The sequence below is a fragment of the Protopterus annectens genome, chromosome 1.part2 (genome assembly GCF_019279795.1).
Source record: "Protopterus annectens isolate FY-2018-M chromosome 1.part2, PAN1.0, whole genome shotgun sequence".
NCBI lineage: Eukaryota > Metazoa > Chordata > Ceratodontiformes > Protopteridae > Protopterus > Protopterus annectens.
In genome coordinates this window covers 725,230,446-725,251,854 of record NC_056727.1, presented here as the reverse complement: position 1 = coordinate 725,251,854, position 21,409 = coordinate 725,230,446, and the positions used below count along the sequence as shown (strand labels likewise).

Here is a 21,409-nt window from a genome sequence, read left to right as displayed (position 1 = left end):
ACAAGCAACATTCTTATCCTCTATGCAGGCAAGCAATGATTTTATGGGAGACTGCGCTAAGCTTGCAACTAACTCTTCAGGCAAGGTTTCTGCGGGAGCACAGAACTCCTTAGCAGATGTGTTGAGCAGACAAATCATGGATCCCCAAGTGGAAACTGGATCTTCATGTATTTCAGAAATTGACAGTGTCATGGGAACTCAGACATAGATCTGTTCGCTTCTCCACTAAACCACCAGCTGCCAAAGTTTTGCACAAAGGGGTTTCATCACACAGCTTGGAAAGTGGATGCTCTGTCTTTCAGTTGGAAAAACCTTCATGTGTATGCCTTTCCACCTCTGCCTCTTCTTCCAAGGGTACTATTAAAGGTCAGACAAGACAGGCCAAGGATGATTTTGATAGCTCCAGATTGGCCTCGGCAACACTGGTACCACTACAGAGTCTGGTAAAGAAGTCTCCATGGCCTTTACCTCTGATTCCTCATCTGTTATCTCAGAAGGACGGTCATCTGCTCAATGTCAAGCTTCACTCTCTTCATCTAACAGCCTGGCATATTCTGTGTTGAAACAGCAGGTCTCAACTTCCTCAACAAGTTTTAAATGTGATTATGGAAGCTAGAAGACCTAGTACAAGGAAAGTGGAAAAATGGAAGAGATTTTTATTTTGGAGTACAGCAAAGAATTTGGAGATTTCTGAGCCTAATTTGAGTGTGGCTCTTCAATATCTTACTGAGTTATTGGACAAGGGTTTGTCCTTCTCTTCCATTAAGATTCATGCTGCAGCAATTTCAGCTCACTATGATTGTGACCCACCATTGTTTTCGCATCCTTTGTTCAAGCAGTTTCTTAGAGGGCAAAGAATATAAGACCCCCGTAGAGCTCCTACTCCTGCTTGGGATCTCAATTTTGTGTTGGAAAAACTTACTCTACAACCTTTTGAGCCTGGCTACTGCTGAATTGAAATACTTGTCATGGAAGACTGCTTTTCTGTTGGCTATTACTTCTGCAAGAAGGGTGTCTGAGTTGCAGGCCCTTATGGCAGTAGAGCCCTTTTGATTTTCCATAAGGATAGGCTATCATTACGTACTAATCCTTCCTTTATGCCTAAGGTGGTTTCTAGTGTGGCTTTAAACCAAACTATTCATTTGCCTACTTTTATGCAGACCCCCAAAATAAAGGGAAAAGATTTTGCACACTTTAGATGTACACAGGCAATTGCGTTATTATTTAAGCAGGACTAAGGATTTTAGGCAGTCTCAGCAGTTGTTTGTTTCTTTTGCTTTGAGTTCGCAGGGCAAGCCTGTGTCAAAACAAACTATTTCTAGGTGGATTGGCTTTTGCATTGCATTTTGTTATTCCCATCATGGCAAGGAGATTCCAGCTGGGATTAGGCCTCATTCCACTAGGGCTACTGCCACTTCAACAGCATTTCTAAGGGGGGTGGCAACTAAGGATATTTTGGAAGCAGCTACTTGGAGTTCAGTGCATACTTTCTCTAAGCATTATCACCTTCCTATCTACTCTAAGTCTAGGGCTGGTTTTGCAAGGCATGTTGTCAGCTCCTACTTCTTTATGATTTGCCAGCCTCCCTTACCTCTGCTTTGGGATTCTACCCAATAGTAAGGACTGCAGCAATGGGGAACGAAGAACATAGTACAGTTTTGTACCTACCATAAATGTAGATGTTCGAGGATCCCCATTGCTGCAGTCCAATTACCTCCCTCCTTCCCTCTGTGTTTAGGGGTGGTTGTGTAGGTGAGGTTACATGCTGATATTTTTGTATATATTCTTGTATATATTGTACATATTTTTGGTGCAGGTATTTTGGGCCTTGTCTTTTTAGGGTCTTCTGACATCTGGGGCAAGAAAAGACTGAGGATATGACGTCGGTCATCCTGGCGTACTGGCGTCAGTCTAATGCGCCTGACCGGCGATATACTCTGGTATTCTGGACAGCGGACTACCCAATAGTAAGGACTGCAGCAATGGGGATCCTCGAACATCTACATTTATGGTAGGTACAAAACTGTACTTTTGCCTCCTGCCCCTAGGAAACCAGACAGGTACTACAGTGTACCTGACACTCACAGTCTATGCCTTTCTCCCTCTGCCCCTCCTTTCAAGAGTATTAGTCAAGATAAATCAGGACAGACCAAGGACAGTTCTGATTGCCCTGGACTGGCCACGCCAGCAGTGGTACCTACTCCTGCGCAGCCTGACATCAGTGCCACCCTGGCACCTACACCAGAATCTAACCCTCCTCTCTCAGCAGGAGGGACAGATTCTGCATCCACCACTACAAACCCTAAATCTTGCAGCCTGGCTTATTCCTTGAATTCTCCCCCAGCAACCTTAAGCAAACAGGTGCTGGACGTCATTCTTGAAGCCAGAAGACCCAGTACAAGAAAATCCTATGCTGATAAGTGGAAAAGGGTTCTGATCATGGATTCAGTCTAAAGGAGAAGACACAACACTGCCCTTTCTGTCTCTTTTCCTGGATTACCTAGCAGATCTACTCCACAAAGGCCTGTCCTTCTCCTCAATTAAGATACATGCCTCGGCCATTTCTGCTCATTACAACACTAAGCCACCTCTCTTCTCACACTCTTATCAAACAATTCCTGAGAGGGGCAAACAACTTAAGGCCACCAAGGAGAGCACCTACCCCTGCTTTGGACCTTAGCTTTGTACTGGAAAAGCTCACGCTTCCCCCCTTTGAACCTGCTGCATCAGTAGAGTTAAAATTCCTCTCTTGGAAAACAGCCTTGCTTCTAGCCATCACTTCAGCTAGAAGAGTGTCTGAGCTACAAGCACTCATGGCTGTGGAATCCTTCATTATTTTCCATGCTGACAGGGTTTCCCCCAGGACTAACCCTTCCTTTAAGCCCAAAGTGGTGTCCAGTGTGGCTCTCAAGCAATCTCTCCATTTGCCAGCATTCTTCCCTAGTCCTCAAAATAAAGGGGAAAGGATCCTGCACTCCTTGGATGTGCACAGGCAGCTCATATTCTACCTTGATAGGACTAAGTCCTTCAGAAAGTCTGACCATTTACTAGTCAGCTTTGCAACAGGGGCAGAGGGCAAGGCCATTTCAAAACAAACCTTTTCCAAATGGGTAGCACACTGCATCCATTTCTGCTACAAGCACCATGGGAAACCAACCCCTCAGGGGGTCAGAACACATTCCACTAGGGCAACATACTTCTACAGCATTTCTCAGGGGAGTCCCTAGCAGGGATATCCTGGAGGCTGCTACCTGGAGTTCTGTACACACCTTCACCAAGCATTACCACCTGCCTATCTTTTCCAAATCCAGGGCAGGATTTGCTACAGTAGTCCTGCAAGGCATACTAGCCAGCCCTAACTTCTTGACTGCCTCCACCCTTCTTCGGCTTTGGGACTTTGGGAATCCACCCAAGTGTGATGACTGCAACAGTGAAACACGAAGAACATAGTACAGTTGTGTACACTTACCGTAAATGTAGATGTTAGAGTGTATTCACTTTTGCAGTCCTGGTTTCCCTCCCTCCAGCCCCCTGGTTTTCTCTCTCTCTCCCCTATCTATGGCTATTACTAACCCCTTTTGGGGTATTGGTATTGCTATTTACTTTTTACTGGTGGTGTGTTCCCTACCATAACCTAGCTCCCTATTTGGGGGGCTCCTGACATTTGGGGCAAGAAAAACGGATGTAATGGCATCGGCTGCCTGTTTTTATACCCCCGACGACCTAAAGTCAGTCTTGGAGCAACAGCATCCGACGTAGAAATACTAAGTCTCTGGTATTTGGGCTGACTGAGTGCTACCTGCAGGCAGAGACAACCCAAGTATGATGACTGCAAAAGTGAATACACTCTATGAACATCTACATTGTGGTAAGTGTACACAACTGTACCTTCCAGAATGGTGACACTGCAGTCAATATTCCCATTTCTGAGAAAAGACGATTGGATGTGCTCTGTAAACCTCCAGGATGCGTACTACCACATAAAAATGGACAGCCCATCCAGGAGTCATCTGCACTTTTGGGTGGGAGCCAGTCACTATCAGTTCGGGCTCTGTCCTTTGGTCTCACTACAGCCCCCAAAGTGTTCACCAAGTGTATGGCAGTAGTCATGGCTCACTTGAGATGCCTAGGATTCCTAGTGTTTCTGTATCTAGACTGGCTCCTAACTGCCGCCATCAAGCATCCACTAACACAAGCAAGAGACGCCACCATTCAGCTTTGTTCTCACCTGGGGATCACAGTAAATTACGAAAAATCTGCCTTGTTGTCATCTCAACATATCGTCTTTATAGGAGCAGATCTAGATACAAAACAAATGATTGTGAAGCTTCCCCCTGAAAGGGTTCAAGTCCTTCGGCAGCAAGTCAGAAATTTACTTTCCAAGAAAAAAGTACAAGTGAGAACCTTCCCGAAAGTCTTGGGTACCATGGCAGCAGCAATAACCTTGATTCCGTTGGTGTGGCTTCATGTGAGAATTTTGCAGTGGCTCCTGTTCACACAGTGGTCCATGCAGCATCTACCCATGTCTCACCAAATTATAATAGAGTCTTGCAAGAAGGACCTTTATTGATGGCTTTATTCCACTCATGTGACTCTAGGTCAACCCTTTCTTCTTCCATAACTGCTAGCCACAGTGACCACGGACACATCCCAGATGGGGGAGGGGGCATTATCTAGAAAGAGCAGTCCAGAGTACTTGGCAGAATCACGAGGCCCATTTGCACATCAGTGTCCTAGAAATGAGGGCGGTGCTTCTGGTGTTGCAAGCATTCCAAGACTCTCTCCCTCTAGGATCTATTGCAGTTCAAACAGACAACATGTCAGTTGTATGGTACATAAAGCAAGGAGGTACCAAGTCTTTCCCCCACTGTCGAGAGGCCCTGAGAGTATGGCAGTGGGCAACCTCTTCCCAACATTTTCTGATAGCAATGCAAATCCCGGGGAAATCCAGCATGATAGCGGACAAACTCAACAGAGATTCTGATGCCTCATGAGTGGTCCCTAAAACAGGAAGTGGCGGATCAGATTTTCCATAAGTGGAGCCAGGCTTGCTGCGACCTTTTTGCCATGTCCATGAACACCAAATGCAGCAGTTACTTTGCCCTGATCCCCCCTCCAGAGGAATCACCAAGGGATGCACTTGTGCACAATTGGCCCCCGGGCCTCCTCTACACTTTTCCCCCTTTTCATTGATATCCAAAGTCCTTCAGAAAGCCAGCTTGTTGGGAAAGAGCTTAATACTAATCACACCATACTGGCCATGTCAAATATGGTTTCCCTTTCTTTGGCCTCATCTTCAGGAGGACCCATGGATTCTGGACCCAGTTCCAGACCTCCTGACTCATTTGTCAGGGATGCTTCATCCATCTCTTCAAACCCTCAAGTTGACAGCTTGGCTGCTCCAATTCTGTGCATAGTCAGGTTACCTGATATTTGCCTCTCACTGAAGCATATCTTGCTATCTTCTCATAAAGCCTCAACCAGAAAACTATACATGAGCAAATGGAGGAGATTTTCCCCTTTGGGAATTGGATAATCACATCGACCCTTTCTCTGCCTCAGGATCCTCAATATTAGAATTCTTGGCAAAACTCGTTAATGAGGGTGCAGCTGCAGCTACTATCTGAGTTCAGCTAGCAGCAATATGAAACTTCCATATAGGTGAAGGGGGGGGGGTGAATGTAATGTCTCACAGACTCTGCAAAGCCTTCCTAAAGGGTACTATGTTACTAAGACCACCCATCAGAGACCTGCCTGCACCATGGGACCTAAATTCTGTTTTGTCATATTTGATCCCCCTCCACTGAACCTGCATCATCCTGCGACCTGAAGTATTTGACCTGGAAAACAATTTTCTTGATTGCCACCACTTCCGCTAAGAGTTTCAGAACTGCAAGCTCTATCAATAAAGCCCCCCTACACGTTTTGCCACAGAGGTAGAGTATCCCTTAGAATGAACCCATCCTTCCTACCAAAAGTATGCTCAGAGTCTAATTTGAATCAGTCCATAGAATTACCAGTTTTTTTTCCCCAACTGTGGCAACAAGGCAGAATAAATGCTGCACCAGCTGGATGTGCATAGACAATTATGATTCTACTTGCACAGGACAAAGAACTTTAGAAAATCTGACCAATTGTTTTTTTTTCAGACTCTAAAAAAAAAAGGTGGCCCTGTATTAAAAGTTAAGCTCTCAAAATCGTTATCAGATTGTATTATGTTCACATACAAATCTCATAACAAATACTTGGGTTTTAAAGTTAAAGGTCATTCTACAAGAGCCATATCAGCCTCCTCTGCTTTCCGACCCAGACTTCCGATTGACACTATTTGTGCTTTTGTGCTGCAGCGACATGGGCAACCCCGCATACCTTTATCACTCCTTACAAAGTGGATTTGGCCTCCAGAAACAGGGCCTCCTTTGGGTCCACTCTTCTGAAGAATATTATCCCGTGAGCCACTGAAGAAGCATGGTGCTAGGGACACTGTCCTACCAGTGAAGAATGAAGGCGAGATAGGACAACAACACACAAAGAAGTTATGTACTCACCATAACATTCCATGTATGTGGTTCATCTCGCCTTCATTCTTGCATCCCACCCTCCTACCCCCGGCCTTCGGCTCCTGGAGGACACAGAGGTTACAATTGGTAATTAATGTGCTCTGACCTTCTTCAGTACTCTGTATGGTATTCTTTAGGTTATTTGATACCTTTTATTGTATCAGCAAACAAGATCTGAGAAGACTTACTAGAGCATGATGGGATAGGGGATTTAGCCACGAGCCAGTGGAAGACCTCGGGCTTTTGTATATGACCAAGTCGGAACCAAGGATCTGTTCCGAACCCACCAGTGAAGAATTAAGGCGAGATAAACAACATGCATGGAATATTATAGTGAGTACATAACTTCTTTTTTTAAGCTCAGTTTGGAAGTCTATTAACACAGCGGTGTTTTGTTTCCTATGAAAGGGTCAAGAAAAATTCCTCTTTACATGTTTGTATGGTTCAGCTTATAGACAAAAAGTGCAGTTTTTCAAGGATGACCTAGGAGCGCTATACAGTTTGGTGACTTCCTCCGAGTCAGACATTAGGCGGACAGGGATTGAGAGAATCTTACCCAGAACTACATTATGAAGGGTTAGCAGCTCATAGCCTTTATTATGTGTGCTGAACTGCCAGCTTCCTTGAATAAGAATGTTTCTTGCATGTGTGATATTCATTTCATTGTAAACTCTGATGATGTCCAATGCAATGCTACACTTCAGAATGACTTAGTGGCTTCTTAAACTCATGCTAAATAAGCCAGCAACTGGGAAAATAATTATTTTCTCACAGTTATAGTGAAGGAGTTCTCATTGTGTGCTTGGTGTCCCTTTCTGACATTGAAAATAACTTTTGTTTTGGCTGTTACCATTCCTAACCTCCAAACACGCACTCCTTTATCCTGTGTACCATTTCATTTTCCTTTATGCCTTGACAGCCTTGGCACTCCCCACCTTTCTCTGGTTAGGTCAGTCCACTTTCCTGATGTAATTGGCCTTATGGAGTTCTCTCTGTTTTTGGCTTTGAAGTTGAGACTGTGAGTTGAGCAGTAGTTGGACCGTTGCTCCTTGCCAACACAAATTTTTGATTTTCTTTCTTTTCTCAAGCTCCTGTGTATCTGGTAGTCACTTTACAGGACTCTGACCTGCAGTACTAAACCATTTGTGGGTGTCTTAAATCCATATCTTGACTAAACTGCAGTGCAGCCCTTTGGCAGGAGCCATATCTTCACTTATGCTGCCTTGCTCATACTAATCCCATTTGTCTGACTGATGTCACGTGTCGTGGTGCTTGACCCCCTCCCTCCCCAAGATCCTAAGTAAGCAGATGTCAGCTGCTCATTTCCATCCCTTTCTAGCTAGCTAGCTTTTGCAGAATGCAGATCACTGGAATGCAGTCAGGCTTCCATTCCTGTAAGCCAAGGATCCATATTTCAGAAATCTTTTTCTTTTCAAATAACCTTTAGCTTGATCCTAGTCACAGGCTGCGATAGAGATACTACCTGAATTTCTTAAAAATCAAGGAGTTTAAGGCTTTTCATAAATATTTAAGGAGTTTAAATTCTTTATGCATAAAAATGAAAGAAATGAGATTATCATTTCCACTAAAGCCATTGCGGACAAATCTGCATTCTGTTGATTGTTGGGAGACTCCAGTCAGTACTGCATTACCAAACAAGGAAGGAAGCATGCTTACCCCCTCTGCAGAAAATGCATGAATGCTGCAGGTAGCCACTGATTCATAAAGTTATGTTGCAGACAGATTACCTGCCCTGGCAAACTGAACAGTTAAAGGCAGATAATTAAGGTTACAAGATGGCTAGCAAGCTGTATTCTGTAGACCTGGATGTGATTGAGACAGTCTCTATTTGCAATCTGACTTGGAGCAAGTCAGTTAACCAACTGATACTCCCACGTCAATCCTGAAAAGAGGCACATATATTTTGTGGGCTTTTTCTCTGCCAATTTTTAAGACTTTACTTTCTTGGATGAATAGGCAAGTATTTCATCTAATACCTCAAAACTCAGAATTTTTATGCCTGGATGATTTGCACTTAAGTTTTCATGTGAGAAGTTTCAGATCTTAGTGAAGTCTGTAATGACCATTGACTCAAATCTTATTTGGCTATGTGGAAAAGGTTTTCCTGCTGGAGAGTAGAACATCCAGGCATAGCATTCTTCCCTCCCAGTTAACAGCTGCTGGATTGCTTAAATCACATGTATAACACAGGCTTGTCTTATTCTTCTGTTAAAGTACATTTGTCTGCAGTCTGCCTGCATCCATTATGTCCCTCGTATGTCAACTGAGCTTGCAAGTAAAGTTTTCTTTTAGGAGGGATCCTATTTAATACCACCTCAGTATTCACTTTTCATCAGTTCAGAACTTGACCTTTGTGATGCAAAAGCTGACCTTGCTTCCTGATCTTTGTAGCTTTTGATGCAGAGTGAGCTTCCTTTGAATATCTACTTTTTGGCATGTGTCCTAATTTTATGCTGCCTTCCAACTAATTTTTTTTTCATTTAGGCTGTACCTTCCTCTTCATATTTTATTTTTTTTATTATTTAACATTTGATTATCGGGAAAGTCTGACTCGGAACAATGGCCCTGGGGAAACACTCCAGACGCATGTCTTTGTAATGTGGGAGGAAATGCACACGAGTGCAGGGAGGACATGCAGACTCTGCACAGAAGGCACTCCAGCCAAGAATCAAACCGGAGAACCTCTTGCTGTGATTCAGTAATGCAACCGCTGCACCACTGCGCCATCCTGATAAGTTCTGTGTCTTATTTTTGTGCATATGGCATTTCTCATTCGCATTGTAGGTTCAGAGTCTCAGTTGTCAAGCATACAACTCACTGACCTTCCAGAAACTTGATTGTCATAAACCTATCTTCTCCTTCTATATTTATTTTTAGGGGAAATTAAGGATTGACTGCTGATTTCAAGGGGAGGTTTTATTCTGTAATATTGGTAACACTATTCCTGATGCAAGTTTTACTACATTCATTCACTGTCATTGACAATATGGATACCATCTTTTTAAGAGAGCCTGGCAGGCATGAAGGATGTTTGATGCCTTGGCTATCCGAGGACCCTTAGAATTCTGCTGCCTTGCTACTATTACATACTCTTCAGACTTTGCATTGCAGCTAAGGGAGCTGCAGAGGCAGGACTATGTCACCATTTTATCTCCCTCTATAAGTCTTTGCTACTGCTTCTACTGAGTTCTTTAGGGATAAGCTAAAGCCTTTATTAATTCAAATGCCTGGGGCATTTTCTTTGAGCCCCAGCCCCTTCACCCATTTGGATGATGTAAACACTAGACAAAAAAATAGGGATGTTTTGTGTCTTCCTTACGTGCATACAAGCTTGCCTGCCTATTCTTGGCTGTTTTTAGTGTCATACAAGTCTCTGCATTGTTTTACATACCAAGTAGAGGTCGTATGTTGGTAATCTATAAGGAGAAGAATGTGACTGTTCCTGAAACCTTTTTTTCTAGTTAAAAATTTCTAGCCCTTTGACCTTTCTAGTAAGAAAGCATTGCAGTTTTTTGGGCGATTCATTTTTAGACCTTAAAATTGGCATTCTGTTCAATAATTAGTTGGGTCATTGCAATACAGTATGATAAAGTGAGCTGCTTGGACTGACTAGATGTGCCATTTAGATTTAGATGGAGAGCAGAATAAGCCTTTCTGACTGCGATGGCAAAAAATTGCAAAAAGATTAAATTGCTGTATGCCGTTGCCCCTAGATCTTTAATGATGGTGTCTCTCTAGGATTTAACCATTTTTTATTTCATAGTCATAATTTGCCCTTTTTGCAAAGTGTCATGATGTTATCTTTACTGACATTAAAGATGTCATTACTACTGTAGCCAGTCTGTATTTTTTGTAGCCCATCTTACAGACATTGGCATCTTTGAAATAGTTTTATTATCAGTTTGCAGTCATTAGCATATATGACCATCTGTAGTCTATTTCCTACTTATTTTCTGAGAAGAATAATCCAAGAAGATATAACTGCATTACAGAGCCCTGTGGGAGACCCCACTGGAAACTTCCTTTGGGAGAGACAGCTAACTCTCCAGTCCTGACTTGTTGCAGTCCATTGCTTAACCAGTGTTCTGCTCATTGACTTACATTCTGGAATTATAGCTAAACTCACTAAACTAGGTATAAATCCCTACGTCACAAGATGGGTTGCCAACTTGCTCACTGACAAAACCCACACTGTAAAAGTTGCAGACTCCAAACCTGACCTCAAAGCAGTGACAAGTGGAGTACCACAGGGTTCCGTCCTGGGACCTCTCCTGTTTGGTGTCTACTTCTCTGAAGTACAGGCTAACACAGAAGGCCTCTGGCTAACAAAGTTCGCAGATGACTGCAAACTAGGAGCCATAGTCAAGTTCCCAAATGATGTGGACATCCTACAGAAGAGGCCTTACTGAGACAGATGCCTGGTGTCAGAGCCATGGCCTCAAGCTCAATGCCAAAAAGTGCAGTGTCATCCCCTTTGGTAAAAACTCTGTACCCATGAACTACCACATAGGCAGCAATCTACTTAACACTGAATGCGTGATGAGAGACCTTGGGACCCAGGTGGACAGTAGTCTCTTCTTTGATAGTCACATCACCACAGTAGTCAGGAAGCCCTTCTACGTGGCACACTTCATCATAAAAGGGTTCTCATCCAGGAAAAAAAGAGGTCATTGTTCCCCTCTACTCGTGACTCATTAGACCCGTTATAGAGTACAACGTCCCTTTTGGAATGTACCACACAAGATATCTGCAGCAGCTGGAAAGGCCACAGAAGTACCTCACAAAGAGGATTACTGGCCTCAAACAAATGCCCTACACTGACCACCTCAAAAAACTCCAGCTTTACTCCGTAGCATATCGCCTACTCTGAGGTGATCTCTGCCTAACATATAAAGCTGTGTGAAACCCAGAGCTGTTGGACATGCTACACGTAAAGAAATCCAAATCCCTCCGAGCTACATGCTCTAGGGACCTAAACCTTGTCACCACAATAAACAGGACACGCTGGAGGGATAGATTCCTGTCCCAGAGACTTCCTATACTCTGGAACAAGCTACCCATCTATGTCAACCAAAGTTCTTCATTAGCACTCTTCAAGAAAAATCTTGATGAGTGGATGGGAAATAGGAAATACACCCCGGGGATCATTACTGTCTCTCTGCTGGACAGTGGCATAGGAAAATAACTTTCTTGGGTGGCGTAAGGTATGGAACCTTGCTGGCTAGGCTTACGTAGTACCTACCTATGGACCTATAATACTTTTAATTTATCAGTTTTTCTCTTATGTGGAGTAGTGTCAAAAATCTTAGCAAGATCAAGGTAAAATCAAGACTGTTGTTGCATCTTTTAACAGTGCTATAGAAGTCAAAAGGCAGTATCTTTCCTTAACAAACTCATTTTCCATATCGAAAAGAAGTAGGTTCCAGCTGGTATTTTGGGTAAGCTGAATATGACTCTGTCCATGATTGCACACCGAGTACTGGTCAAGTGTTGGGTATAAAATTGTTTAAACCTGATGTGACCCTACCCCTTTGCAACCTTGGGATCACTACATGTTTGGACGCTCACATTTTGTTCAACATGATTGATTAGGGGTTTAATTAGGTTTTCCTTGAATCTTGTGCAGCAAACCACCGAGTGTGTTACTTGGTCACATGGAAATGGAGCTTTTAATTGTATTTGTGCCAGCAGTTACTTTGTGTGTAGATATGTAAACAATGTCTTTCCTTGTGTCTATATATTTTGTTTTCTGCAAGTTCATTTTTTTAAGTTTTCTTTTGTGTTTTTTTTTTTTTTTTTTGTTTGGTAAGCTCACTAGACAAAAAGTATTCCTTTTCAGGAGCAACTCAGGAGCACTGCCTAGTTCAGTGAGTTGTTCAAATTCGTACTGTAGATAGATGAAGGTGGAAGGCGTCAAACCCTGTACCCTTGACTACAACAAACAGCTTGTTAACCCATCAGAGCCTTAATCCTCAGTTCTAACAGTTGGAAGATTAACTGTATCCTGTGACTGGGATAATCATTTCATTCTTTGATATCTTGTTACATTCATTTTCCTTTTTAGTTTTTTGATATAATTGAAGAATCCATTGTTGTTGTCAGTGTCTGAGACCAAGATTATATTTAGCTCTAGAAGGTTTGATAAATAAAGTATCGCTTCCAACTTTTTTGTAACTGTTAATGTTTGAATGCTGCATAGTATCTGTCTTTTCTGATGCATATCTTGTTAATGTTGTGATTTCATCACTTTTTTAATTCTCATGTATTTATGGCTTAAGTGTTATGAGTTCAGGAATTGCAGGAGTTACTATCATAGTACTCACAGATTATATCCCAATCATTTTTTTTAAATAAATTTAGACTGAATAACTGTAATGTTAATTGCTTGTATCCCTGTAAGTACAGCTTGATGGAGGAGTGTATTTCAAACATCTACTGTTTTATTACTGTTCTTCCTTCCTTTTCTTCCATTTTGTGAACACAATTTCCTGTGTGAGTGAGTTCTGATTCATTTTCCTTTCTTTTGTCAGCTGCTGATTTGGAGAAAGTGATTAGAGAGAAAGATAAGAAAACACGACCAGTTTCAATGTTTGATTCTTTGGATCCAGCCACAGGTTTGCCTTCCTTTGGAATGTTGAGAAAGAACCAGAGCAATGAGGACATCTCGAAGGAGGTGCAGGTATTCAATCTCCCAAAACTCTTGTCTGAATAGCACGGCATTTTCTCCAGTGTATCTCGGCTGTAGTAATGGTATTGCACTGGCAAGTCAGTTACTGGCATTGGCACTCAAGTTTCTGTCCTTGTCAGAGTTATCTTGCTATGATGTCTCATACAGTTTGATGCATACACACACACACACACACATATGTATGTGTGTGTAGATATATGGGTTACCTTTAGTACGTCGACAGCCCACCACATCGAATTCCACTTCAGTGACACAGCAGAACATCGACAGATGAAGAGTCGAAGTTTCCCACATGGTGAGTTACCGTTTGGCCATCCAGAACTGAAAAACTGCCATTAAACCGACTACACAAATAGCCCCCCCACACCTCCCTAACTTAATATTCCATCTCCGAGAACGCACTACCGAGGGGGTACGGGGCAAAGTTCAGGTGGATGGCCAAATGGTAACTTACCGTACGGGGAAACTTTGGCTCTTCATTTGTCGATGTTCTGCCATGTCGGTGAAGTGGAATTCGATGTAGTGGCCTTTCGACGTACTAAGGGTAACCCATACATATCTATATATCTATATATCTATATATATATATATATATATATATATATATATATCTATATATCTATATATATATATATATATATATATATATATATATATATCCTATAAGTAATGTAAATATTTTACTGAAAATTATTCATTTTGAGATGCTGTGCAGTCCCCATGCATGTTACACATGTGATTTGGCACCAATTGTTCATGCAGTCATTTTATAATTATATATGTATATAGTACTAATAAACTAATGTCAAGTCAAGCAGTAAGTGCTTACATGCAGCTATCAATAACTTGTTGTGGCTAAGCAAAGTAAATCCAAAATTACATCTGAGCATTCTGTACAGTCTCAATCGCAAGTTTGAGTTAGCAGTGATCATTACATAAAAATAGTTTAACACATAAAGTAACTGTTTACCACATAATTTGAGATTGAGTTAATTAGTGTCCATATTATTTTATTTTCAATGCATTACAAATATTAACACTTAGACCAGTGACTTCATACTTAATACTGGAGTTTGTCTTTATTAACATCGTAGGTATTTTGTTATGTGTCAGTGTCCTTTTCAGCTTCCATTGCAGCATCCAAAAAGGCCTACTTTTAACTTCTAGGTTCTGTTTCTGATCTCTAGTAGATGTTCTTCGTGTTTCACAGTTGCAGTCATAACTGTAGGGTGCTCCTGCCGGCAGGCAGCCCGAGGTCGGCCAGAATCCCAAAGTCTGGGTCCGGCGTCGGCTGTACAAGCTAGTACCTACCCTGACGTCAGTACGCTTTGGTACATAGCCCTCAGCCGACGCCATCTTCTCCAGTCTTTCTTGCCGTGCGGTGGAAAGCAGCTCGCAAGTCGTTGGTTGGCGATTTTCGAACAGCGTATTTTGTTGTTGTCGGTCCGAAGTTCTTACTTCTCTTCTCAAAGCTAAGTACCCCATTGAGGAATCTTTTTCTTGTTCCTCTGATGTCAGAAAAAGTTAATAATTGTATAACGTGTGGGAAACAAATACCTCATAAAGATTTCCACTCTTACTGTCTACCTTGCTTAGGCCCTGACCACGACGTTTCTTGTTGTCGGTTCTGTGCCAGGTTCAACTCTCGTACTATCAAGCGCAGGTACGATTGGGCTTTAAATTATTTTGGCAGACGCTTCAATTATAGAATGTCATCGGACACTGCCGGAATTCAAAAGAAGCGCAAAGACAAAGACAGGCCTCCGAGGTCCAAACAGGACTCGTTGCAGCTGGAGCCAGCGTCCGGTTCGGCTGTCGTCAGTGAGGCTCTTTTGCAGCCCCTGTCGTCCGCCACTTCTGAACCGATGGCCGATACGGACTCCCATGGGGAGCCATCAAGGCCCACTATTTTAACTGCTGCAGGACCTTCGGACGTCGCTCCTTCAGATGGGTCCGGAACCGCTGTGCAGGTACCGGCTTCTGAGGGGGTTTTCAGGCCTACTCACATCACTATTTCAAAGGCAAAGACAAAGACTCCTGTTAAGTCTAAAGTTCCTGCTCAAGCTGCTTCTGAATCTACTCCCAGGACACAGAAGCAATTATTAAAGATGGCTGAAGATTTGCTTACAATGATTAGGGGTTCTCACCCCCCTCCTGAGAAAAGGCCTCGACAGGATGTTACTCTGGATTCCTCTGACCAGGCTTCTGTATCTTCTGATGTTCTTCATACCACATTGCTGCAGTCCTAACACTTGGGTAATCCGCTGTCCCAGTCGGCCCGAATACCAAAGTATATGGCTGACGTAGGTCAAGGCGCATTAGTCTGACGTCAGGACGTCAGGGTACAAATGCGCATGACCGACGTCATATCCTTAGTCTTTTTTGCCGCATGGTCCGATGCAGAAGCAGTTTTGCGAGTGCAGGTTGGCGTTCTGAAATTTTCTGAAGTCGGAGTTTCAGACCGAATCAAAGTTGGCTAAGTACCCCGTTGGGGAATATTTTGGTTTTTCTTGCCTCAGTATTTAACCGGATGTCAGAAAAAGTGAATAACTGTATTTCTTGTGGGAAACAGATACCTCATAGGGATTACCATACTTTGTGTATACCTTGTTTAGGGCCTGAGCACGACGTTGTTGGATGTCGCTCTTGTGCTAGATTTAACAAACGCACTATAAAGAGAAGGTTAGACTGTGCCAGGTTAGTTTTGGGAAGCGTTGTAATTATAAAATGCCGCCGGATGCTCCGACGCCGTCAAAAAGCGCAAGGACAAAGCAGCAAAGCCTAGGTTGGAAGAACCGGCAGGCCCGGACGCCGGTACGTTAGAAGGCACAGTGGAGTCGGAGGTTCTGCCAGAAGTTACTTTGGAGTCTCAGGAGAGACTTTACTGTTACAAGATGTGTCTTCTCAGGAGGTAGGCCAGGCTGAAGGGGCTTCTCAGGTGGCTGTTCTCCCTCTCTTCCTAAGGTGGTTAGGCCTCCCCTTCTGTTTCCAAGGCTTCTTTGAGAGGCAGGCCAGGTTTATCTTCAGTGGGGTCTCTCCTAGTTCTTCAGGATCTTTGCCTAAGAAACATATGCTTAAAATGGCAGAAGATTTGATTACTATGATTAGAGGTTCTATGCCCCTCCTGATAAGAGGCCTAGGGTGGAACCTGAGCTTGAGAGTTTTGAGCAGTGTTCGAGGCTTCTGAGTCTTCGGCTGAAGACTTGCAGGAGTATCCTCCTTATTCTGATTCTGATGTGGATGATTCTACTCCTTCGGCTTCTCCTCCGGAGGATTTCTCTTTTTCAGAGACTCTTCATTCCATGAGGGAGCATTTTAAATGGGAAGGCCAAGATTTCTCTGATTCCAGGAAGAGGCTTAGGGAATTTTGTTTTACCCCAGCATAGGCCTTTAGCTATACCTCCTGTTCTGGATGTGGTGGAAGATGTTTTTGCAGAGGCTTCCCTGAACCCTGATTCTTTGCCTCCTGCCCCAGTTATACCAGATAGGTATTATAGGGTGCCTGAAGCTCATAAGTATCTTTTTAAGAGTCCTAGGGCAGACCCAGAAACTGTTTCTCAGGGGCCTAAAGGTGTTAAGGCTTCTGTTGTTAAAAATCCTGTTCCTCCTGATAAAGAGGCAAGGGCTTTGGATAGATGGGGAAAGAAGGTGTATACTTCTTCCACTTTTAGCCATGAGGGCTTTGAATTGCCAGTTCCACATGTTAAAATACCAAAATTATCTCCTTTCACAATTGAAGTCTAAGGTGGATGCTCTGGCGGAAGGTATTGAGTGTAAAGAGTTGCAGGATTTAGTTCATGTGTCTGAACAAGTGGGTAAGCATTCCTTGCAATGTGGTTTTGATGCTGTGCAGGCCTCTTCGAGGGTGGCTGCCACTGGTTCTGTTCTTCGCAGGCACGCCTGGCTGAGGGATCAGAATTTAGCTGAGCATGTTAAGACTAGGATTTTGGATGCTCCGTTACAATCTGATGTGTTGTTTGGTTCGCCTGTGGAAGCAGTTTTAAAGAAAATGGAGGACAAGGCTAAGTCTATGCAGACTGTTAAAGATTTTTTGCAGGTTCAGCCTCCAAGTTTAGTAGAAATTGGCCTACTAAGGGGTGGACATATCCTTCTTATGATTCCCAGTCTAGGGGTAGGTCTAGACGTGGTAGGGGCAGAGCTCAAGGTTCTTTTAGGCCTAGAACAGGGAGTTCACCTGCTCAGTCTTCTGGTGAGGGCAGGGGTCAGTCCTTTCGTAAACAGACCCAATGACCTGCCTTTTCAGCTGCCAGAGCCTTCTCGCCTGGCAGCACCTTTGGGAGGAAGGCTGGCACTTTTCAAAGAAAATTGGAGTTTAATTACCCAAGACAGATGGGTATTGGATATCATTCACCACGGTTACAGGTTTTATTTCCATACCTTGCCTCCTTTCAAAGGCATGCCAGACATTCCTCCTCTACTAAGAAAAGAGGCTCACAAGCAAATTTCGCTGTTACTCCAAATAGGGGCCATTCAGCCGGTTCCTGTGCCAGAAAGGGGCCTAGGATTTTATTCTCGCCTGTTCCTAGTACCAAAGAAGGGGAACACGTGGAGACCAATTTTGGATTTATCTATCCTCAACACTTATCTGGACATTAGTCCACGAACAAAAAGGCTGCCAAATAATCCAATTCTTTATTCACGAAACACTCAAAGAGTAATAAAATCAAGCGCTTTCGCCTGACCAATGTCAGGCTTTATCAAGACAGTTTTAAACATGATGTGCCACAGTTTAAATACACTAACTGAATCTAAAAGCTTAATTTGATTGGATTAAATTAATCTAATCAATTTAAAATAATTAAAAGCCAACAGTTGAAATGAATAATTCATTAAACCACAATTGGGTTCTTTTTAAAGTGCTAGTGCATTTGATCAGATTTGTAAAAATAAATATTGTAAAACCAAGCTGATGACATCCCCTGCAACCAACAAAACGGACTTGAAAAGGGTAAAAACGTTAACAGCAGCAGTAAAAAGCAGGCTACTTTGTCCGCTGGTAAAACGCATTCGCAAAAAGGTCTTAATGAAGACTTAAACATTCGTCCTGGTACTTCCGTGGGTAGTGCCGAAAATCCTTTACCAACAACTTTTAACTTCAATGCATGGACATCTAGGCAATTTGCCTTTAACACAGGTACTGTTTTTCGACAAGACATTGTGGATGAGCCTGCGGTTGACAATTTTAAGTTACTTAATGATAAACTGTATGCATATAAATCCACGCAGCTGGAAGTGGATTATTTAACTGAATGTGTGAGAGTGCAAAGGGTGCCTAAAGGTTTGAGATACACCAAGTTTCCCAATAACGCTACACCAGGAACGGCTCTCTTTAATGACCTAACAGAGTTATTTAACAGAACAGGTCTTGAAATGATTAAATTAATGGTGAAAGATTATGAATCTAAACTGGAAACACTTTTACTAGATTTAAATAAATTAAACAATGTGGTGGTGACTGACACGCATTTTACACAGGTGAAAAAAGACTACGACAGAGTTTTTCATGAGGTGGACCAGCATTGCATTAAAATAGTTAACAGAAAAGTGAGGAAACTGGAAAGGGACCTCAATGAATATAAGAACGGGGTAGCGTATCAACCAGCTTATAAGAGTAATTATAGAGACAATAATAGATTTAGTAGAGTGGACAACACTGGTGGTACTGATTCTCCAGCAGAAGGGCCTCGTAGAAGTGAGAGGCTGGCTCAGAAGTTTAACTCTAACAGTAGAAATGAGCAACAGGTTTTTCAATTCCCCCCAGGCAGGACCAACAAAAGGGGTCAGCCTTACCAGCAGAGAGGTTGGGTGAACCAACAGAGGTAGAAGTGGGGGAAGGGGGGGTTACGACCAGTCCAGCTCTTTCTATTGAGAGTTTTGACACACACGATTTACCCTTCTCCATTGCTTCCAAAGGAAGCTTTAAGATCTTTAATTTTACAGACATTAATGTAGGGGACACCCACTTTGAGCTATTCACAAAGGGCTTCCACTTTGTCCCGCTTCGCCCTCTTAATATTACAAAATCAATCTTAGAGCTGAAACTATTCACAAGAAAACTTAATTTGAATATTTTTTTCAAAGGGCAAAATTTTCTGCAAGAGAGGTTTTCTAGAGCAAGTACTTTCAATCCCCCACTACACACAGTAGTTAAAACATTTGAGGACTTGGTGGAGCAAGACATTAGGGACACATTTAAGAACAATAATTCAGAAATTCAAAATTTATCTCCTGACTGTGTGCATCTTATCGACAAACTGAAATTTGACAAAATAAGGATTATGAAACCGGACAAAGGGGGTGGAGTTGTTTTGATGTATAGTTGTGATTATGAAGCAGCAATGTTTAGTATTCTGCAAGACTTAGACCAGTATTCTACGGCCTCTATTAACGAAGTGAATCTTGCATACTCTAAAATTAGATACATGCTTTATGATAACCTCATGCAAGGAGCAATAAATGAAAAATTATACAATTTTCTTTTAGTTAGCAAGCCTGTTACCCCCACCATTTTTGGCATACCTAAGGTGCATAAAGGGCTGACACCTTTAAAGTTTAGACCGATAATTGCTGGGGGTGGGGGCATTACTGAGCCTCTTGGTAAATTTATAGATATCTCATTGAAAAACTTGGTCAAATCTTTGAAACACATATGTAAGGACTCTTGGGAGTTTTTAAAGAGTATTAAAACAGAACTATTTGACACAACTAACTTACTTATTACCATAGACGTCATTGAACTTTTCCCAAGTATACCGCACGTGGAAGGCTTGGAATTATTCAATGAATTCCTAGTCAAGTCAGGGGAATTCACAGCAAATGTTATTAGGTTAATAGTTGAGGGTATGGAGGTCATTCTGAACAACAATTATATCTTCTTTAATGGAGAGTTGTTCAGACAAAAGAAAGGCGTGGCAATGGGTTCGCCTTGTGCGATGCCAACATAGTGTTGTATATGTGGGAGCAGAAATACATCTTTAATTCTGCATGGACCCAACATATAATCCACTACCAACGTTTCTTAGACGACATATGTGTTTTCTGGAAAGGGTCCTTACTAGAATTTCAGGAATTTTTTGCACACATTAACTCCACAACAGACTATTTGAGATTCACACACAATATTAGTGAAAAAGAGGTCAACTATTTGGACGTGACTCTCTCTAAAAACCCTGACACTATGACCTTTGAATCATCTGTCTTCAGGAAACCCACGTTTTCTAATTCATTTCTGCACTTTGACAGTGGTCACCCTATAGCACAAAAGAAGGGTATTTTAAAAGGCCAATTAATTAGGGCAAGTAGGATGTGCAGTACAGATGATCTTTTCAAAAAAGAAGTTCAAATTTTGGAAAGTATGTTTTAGAAAGAAATTATCCAAAAGACTTTTTGTAAGAACACTTGATGAGATATGTAAGCTTAGAACTAGCAGATTTTCTCACTTCTAGGTCAAGGTACTATAAGCGATAGTGGCCAATGATCAAAACAACATGGACACACACAACACATTTGTCCACACCTTTAACAATGACTCTATAAAATTTAAGGAACTAGTTTCAAAATACTGGCCTATTCTGAAAGCAAATGATGAGGTCAAACAATTTACTGACATTTCCATCATTTGTTAACAGCAGGAACGCTTAATTTGAAAGATTTATTTGAAAGACATGAAGCTAAGACCTCTTTGATCAGCAGGAAGGTAGGAACCTACAAATGTCAAACCTGTAAGCAATGTAATTATATTTACAACAACAGTAAATAATACGTCAACTCGAAACTTCAATTTCAACCCTAAAGGGTATTACACTTGTGCCACCAAGGGAATAGTATATTTAGGTGTTTGTGAGGCTTGCTCTGGGTTCTATGTAGGAAAGACAGAAAGGACCCTGAAAAGGATATACGAACATCTATATGATGTTAGTGTTAAGAAAGAAAGCAACGCCTTTTACAAGCATTCAGTCATTTGTTCCAATATGACTTTGAAATTCATGGTTCTTGAACATGTACCCCAAAACCCAAGAGGAGGGGAGTGGGAAGCCTCCCTTGAATACAAAGAGCTGTTATGGCAGATAAACTTAAATGCAACCAAACCTCCAGGGTTGAATGAGTCAACCAGCATAAA

General features: G+C 42.2%; 1 protein-coding gene across 1 annotated transcript in view; it reads left to right on the top strand.

Annotated features, from left to right (window-relative positions):
- TP53BP2 (tumor protein p53 binding protein 2) overlaps positions 1-21,409 on the top strand; it is a gene marked incomplete in the record, with an annotated part of 1,836,298 nt that overhangs the window by 1,147,062 nt on the left and 667,827 nt on the right. Inside the window, 1 exon segment of the mRNA XM_044060198.1 lies at positions 13,112-13,260. Coding sequence (XP_043916133.1) covers positions 13,112-13,260 — 149 coding nt within the window.